Source organism: Mus caroli, unplaced genomic scaffold, assembly GCF_978045245.1.
Source record: "Mus caroli unplaced genomic scaffold, Mus_caroli_1 scaffold_2, whole genome shotgun sequence".
Classification (NCBI taxonomy): Eukaryota; Metazoa; Chordata; class Mammalia; order Rodentia; family Muridae; genus Mus; species Mus caroli.
In genome coordinates, this window is record NW_028227257.1 from 125,309,136 (window position 1) to 125,315,185 (window position 6,050).

Below are 6,050 nucleotides of genomic sequence, written 5' to 3' on the forward strand. Positions count from 1 at the left end.
CTGTGACTCAAAGCAATTATGACAAAACCTATGGCATGCTGGTCAGAATTTGCGGTAGCTACAGAGGCATGTAGACCTAAATTTCCATCTGGACTGTCTGTGATGGACATTTTTTACAGTCATTTTGGATGGTTAGACCTAGAAATTTGAGCTCAGGTAGAATTAAAGTCAATGGTAAGTCTAAAAACCACTTTTTTTTAATGCTAAACTAATTAAACCCATAGATATCCGTTTTTAGGAAAGGAATGTACCTTATTTAGCTGTAATAAAATTTATCTTGTAATAGATTATGTGAGCCTTTTGTACTTATCAAATGAAAGCTCTGCTGTGTGTCTCCATAGGGGCCCTTTGTTGGCTTTATAATAACTGTGGGCAGGATCTGTATCCCTGTTTGCACATTGCTTTCCTACTAAACAACACCCTTCAGTCCATGAAATGCCTTTTCCTGCCTCCTTTTATAATCTGTTCCTGCCTACTGCTGCTTACTTCTGTGCTTTCACATCTCTTACTTTTGTTCATACTTTATGTATGTGCACAAGGCACCCTGTACTTTATAAGACCAATATTAACACAAACAGAAACAAATAAAACAAAATAAAATATTACTAGCAGTGTAAAAAGTATTTTAGAAAGAGCCTAAGATCTGCACCTATTAGAGAACTTTCATGCTTGGGTTAAAGAGGGCAAAGCTAAAGCAAAACTAAATAGTTTCTCTATTATTTATTTATTTATTTATTTATTTATTTATTCATTTAGGTTATAATGAGCTCCACTAAAACAACCCATATCAGGCCTAGCTCCTAGCAGTTCTGATGGACTCCATCTTAGAACTCTATGACACTTTAGCAGAAAATGTTGATCTTATTCAGATATACACATTTCATGTGGATTGATGTTTCTAAAAAGAAGGTTAGGGTCTAAAGAAAAGTTTCACCAAGATCTATTTTGAAGGTGTCAGTCAGGCAAGATAAGATTATAGACAGTGAAAAACAAAATCTCAAGTGCACGGTATGAAATAAAGACTTCCAACATCTAATTCTTCAGTTTAGAAGTGTTAGTGCCTTGTGTTTAGAAGAGTAATGGGTTGACAACAAACCAAAAGTACTCTGGAGACAAAACAGTCTTAAGAAATTTCAGTGTTTTCAGTTGGAAACTGGAGGGTGGAATTTAAACACAAATTGCCTTCATGTAATTGATAAGCAAAATTAAAATTAGGCTTGAAAGTTAAATTTTTTCCACCAGACTATTGGGAATTCCGTAGAAGAATGAGTAGGAAGCTTCATATTATCCAACATTTGAAAGTTTTAAAGGCACTACCCTGTTCTCAGTGTCTTTGAAAAAACTGAAAGTAGATTATAATTATTCAATAAATTTATATTTGTGGATTTTGTTTTTCAACAAATAATTTCTGAGTAGAAAATGTTACTTAAATTATAAGAAAATATATGTGTACTATAATTATTATGTTTCAGAAACATACTGGCATTGGCATTTGTTGACATGAGACTGCAGTATATTGTGTATTGAAGACACATAAATATAGCATCTAAAGTGTTAAAATGGTTTACAATAGCAAACTGGATACCTGAACTGATAATTAGTAAGCATATATACTATTCATAGCAAGTTTTAAAACGTTTAGCCTTTATATAGTTTTTCTCCTATATATCATAGCTGACTGTTTTAGGTCACTTCAAGTATCTCTTACAGAAAATAGGGGTCACTCATTAAAGCAAACATCCCTTCTAATCTTGCTTAATATTATTAATTTCTCAGTAGAACATGAGTTCTTTTCCATATTGTATAAGAAAATTATTTAAAAACCTATAAGTATTTATTATAATTACCATGCCTGCCAGAAAAACAAATTTAAAACAAGCTACATTAACTTCATTATAATTTCTGTCAATACACCATTAATGTCACACTTTAATACTTTCAGTTTCTAATAAATCATAAGACAAGTAACTCATTAATACTCTATTATTTGAGTGTGATATTGATTTTATAACCTTGTGTTCATATAGCACCTTGCTGCAACATTATAATATTTTACTTCTTAATTCAAGATACTGTTCTGCTAATAGTAGTACATGGCAGTAAATGGTAAATCTTCATGGGTATGTGCACACTGCAGAGACCCAAAACTTCCATTCATTGTCCACATCTATATCACTGATTTCTAGTTTAATTTTAATCATATCTTGGATTTTTAAAAATAAAAATTGACAATGTTTACAACAACTAAAATAAGTTGTATGTGGAAACACACCAGTTTTATTATATAACCTTAATTAGAGAATGGCAAAAACTTGAATTCTTGTGAGTAGGATAAACTACACTTAAGGAGAGTTCCCAATCAATATCCACACACAGGTTCCTTGGCAGTGTTCAAAGACTCAGATTGCTCCAGAGCCTCCCTAGAGAATATGGAGAGTTCACTCTACACATAGAAGTGAGCACACACAAGCATCACTATCATAACCATGTTTGCAACTCATCCACTTGGCTGTATCTCCCATCCACTTAATTCAAACAGTTGTGAATAAAACTAAACACCACCTTAAATTACAAAAATTGTGTACATCTAAATTGTATAAAAGAACAAAGTCAATTAAAATTATGTAATCATAGCTATCCATATGAAAAATGTATACCAGAGCCAGGCTGGGAATTTTACACTCTGATATCAAAACTGCTATTTGTTTACTAAGGCAGCATAGAAAGGACTCATGTGATGAAAAGTGACAGGGCAAGTGAACTGCTTTAATTCAAACACTGCACTGGCCAACTTGGTCAAGAATAATTAGGATGAGGTCTTATAAGTGCTAATGAAAGTGACAGAAGAGAAAAACATTCTTTTAATCCATGGAGAATACTTTTAATTGTATAACAAGTTGAGGCTGGATAAAATAATATAGTTGAATGGTGCAAATTAAAATTTCAATGGCAAAATTTTACCTCAACCCAAGTATCAGTCATTTTATTACCTCTAAGTTCTGAACCCAGCTATACTTTTTTAATATAATCTCAGATTAATCTTTTTTTTTCAACAATGAACTATTAATTTGTGGTTATCGTTTTCAGTTTGTGAACATTTGAAAACCACTCTGGAAAATCCCTGGAAGAGGAGTAAGAGGAGGAGGAGGAAGAGGAAGAGGAAGAGGAGGAAGAAGAAGTGGTGACATCTGTAGACCTTCAGAGAGAACTAGACTTTAATTCCTCTTTCTCAGACTCTAATTTGCAAATAACTAGGGGACACTTCTTGTTTGTGGTGCTGCCTTCTGAAGGCTACAAGGACCTTACCTTAATAACAACCCTATGATCAATTTGTTTTGGCGTTTACAGCATTGATGTTAGGAAGCAATCTTCTTTAATGGATGCTCAAAAGCTTCAAGTAAAATCTATAATTGACAAAGTCTTCATAGAAACAGGCAATTAAGAATAAAATTAACAAGAGACTCTACAGGAAAAGCACTCAAGCTTTCACAGAATACATCTCTAGAGGGATACACACACACACACACACACACACACACACACATATTATAGTTTTTAAAGAAACAGATATGGTGCCTTCTGTTTTACCAAGTAAGAGATGCCTAGATCTGTTATGTTTGTTTAAAAGATGACCACAGTTAAACTCACTGTGTCCTGAAGAGTAATCCACCTAGTAGTATTATTGGGACGGGGTACACTGAAGACTAAACTCAAACTAAAGTTGAGGCAACTTCCAACATCTAATTCTTCCCATTGGAAGCTTTAGGGCCTCATGTTTAGAAGAGTATTGAGTTGGCAACAAATCAAAAGTGCTCCAGGGACAAAACAGTAGTGGGAGAATGGGAGGGAGCCCACAGCTCTCCCTACCACCATTATGGTGTGCTGCAGCATATCAGAGGTGAGGAATATAAACAAGAACAGTGACAAAACAAGAACTGGCAACTATGCCCTCTGCCCATTTCCCATCCCTTTTTACCCCTCCCCACATCGTACCCCCTCCTCCAAAGAAGTTTACCTGTGGTGGAAGAAAAACCCTGGAGGGAAAAACCCCGGGAGGGAGCAGAGTGGTTCCCAAGGGGATTGAATCTTTGGGTTTCTGGGTGGCATCTGCTTGAGGAAGGGAGGGCTGCACTTACTTTGAGCAGCTTGCAGCGGATCTGCGCGGAGACCATGTGGCTGTTGCGCAGGTTGCCCACCCGGAACATGAGAGTGAGTTTTCCGTCCCTCATGGAGATAACCGCATGCTCACTAAACATGAGGGTCTCGGCGCGCTTTTTGGGCTGGGACATCTTGATGAACATGCAGCCGATGAGAAAAGCGTCCACGATGGAGCCAAGGATGGACTGGAAGAGGAAGAGGATGATGCCCTCGGGGCACTTGTCTGTGATGTAGCGGTAGCCATAGCCGATGGTGGCCTCGGTCTCGATGAAGAAGAGGAAGGCAGAGGGGAAGTTATAGACATTGGCCACACAGGGAGTGTAGTTGCCGACATGGGCTTTGTTCAGGTCGCCCCGGGTATAAGCGATCACCCACCACATGGACGCCATGAAGAGCCAGGCCACGGTGTAGGTGAGGATGAAGATAAAGAGGTTCCAACGCCACTTGAGATCCACCAGGGTAGTGAAGAGGTCCGAAAGGTAGCGACTGGTCTCGCTGCCCAGGTTACCATGCTGCACATTGCACCGGCCGTTCTTGTCCACGAACCGCTGCCGTTTCTTCTTGGGCACCAGCTGCTGCTGCGGGCCCTGTCCTGGCCCCTGAGGCTGTAAGCCCGAACCGCTCGACGAAGTGGTCACTACCTGGTAATCGTCCCCAAATTTCCTTCGGAGTGCAGACATAATACGGAGGGGCGAGCCAGATTCAAACACGAAGCGGAGGCACAGGAGCCAAGCGCTGCAAACCAGCACCAATAAGGAGGTGGGGGCAGGGGATGAAAGCAGGAGGGGAGGGGACGAAAGCAGGCGCCTGGGTTGGGGGTGGGGGTGGGGAGCACCCTGCAGGTAGCAGCAGTCTCTGCCCCGTCGGATGCCTCTCCTCCCCTGGGACAGAGGCTTTCTTTCCAGGAGCAGGGCTAAAACAGAAGTGTTCTCCCACACTCAAAGCAAGGGGAATGCAAGGGGCAAGAACCCAAGTGAAAATTTGCCTCTGAGCTCTTTGAGGCTTCTCTTTTTCCCTCCACCATCAGCATCCCGGGCCACCTCTTACCTTTCCACGGCACCCCACCCTCGACTGTCCTGCAGCACCCATGAACTGGTTGCTGAAAATTAATGAGTTTGACAAACAAGTCCCACCCCACCTGCTAACTCCCCAAGCTTCTAAACTGCCCCACCTGCCTGGTCCAGACCCTCCCCCCTCCCAGCTGCACCCTGATCACCCGCCCCCCCCAGGAGTGCTCCTAGATCCCTTGTCACTCCTGCCTCCTATCTTTTAGCCAAAATCCCGCCCAGAGGCATGTCTACTGGGCAGCGGTGCAACGCCCCCTACCCACGCTCTGCTGGTTCAGAATCCCCCTCCCGGGACTCTAGAGACCTGTACTCCTGCGGTGCGCGGGCGGCCGAGTTTTCACAAGCTCCACCTGGGCCTTTGGGCGGACTCTCCGGAGGGGGTGAGCGGACGTCAAGCTACCCCTGCGCTCCAGGGAGCTCTGGAAGCCCAGGCACTCACCCAGTGACAGAGGACAGGAGGAGGCTCTGCAAGCAGCGCAGGCAGTCTGGCCAAGCACCCTGCGCTTAGGGTGCCTGACCCCTTTCTACTTTTCTTGGTGTTCCAAGATGAGAACCAATGCAGGTGTGTCAGGCACCGTGCCTCCCTGGGGACAGTACACAGCCTCCGCCAGAAACCCCTGATGCTCCAAGCAGAGACTGACTCGGACGCCTGACTCCCAGGTTCCTTAGTGCGGGATGCCCTCTTTCCAGGCGACAGTGCGACTGCTGAACGGAGGTCAGACTTTCAGGTTAAACACCGGCTTTTGCTCCAGCTTTTACCGTGCCTCTCAATAGAAACATTTGAGTCTTCCTTCCTTCGATCTCCTATTCCATGTCCGCCCTTTG

The 6,050-nt window shown here is 42.2% G+C and overlaps 1 protein-coding gene across 1 annotated transcript in view; it reads right to left on the minus strand.

Annotated features, from left to right (window-relative positions):
• Positions 1-5,738, minus strand: part of Kcnj3 (potassium inwardly rectifying channel subfamily J member 3) — a 174,201-nt gene extending 168,463 nt beyond the window's left edge. The window contains exons 1-3 of the mRNA XM_021154362.3: positions 5,530-5,738; positions 5,206-5,257; positions 4,137-4,893 (exon numbers count right to left, since the gene is read on the minus strand). Of these exons, the coding sequence (XP_021010021.1) occupies positions 4,137-4,838 (702 nt within the window). The 5' untranslated portion in view covers positions 4,839-4,893; positions 5,206-5,257; positions 5,530-5,738. The remainder of the gene's footprint in view (positions 1-4,136; positions 4,894-5,205; positions 5,258-5,529) is intronic.
• Positions 5,739-6,050: the final 312 nt, after the last annotated feature.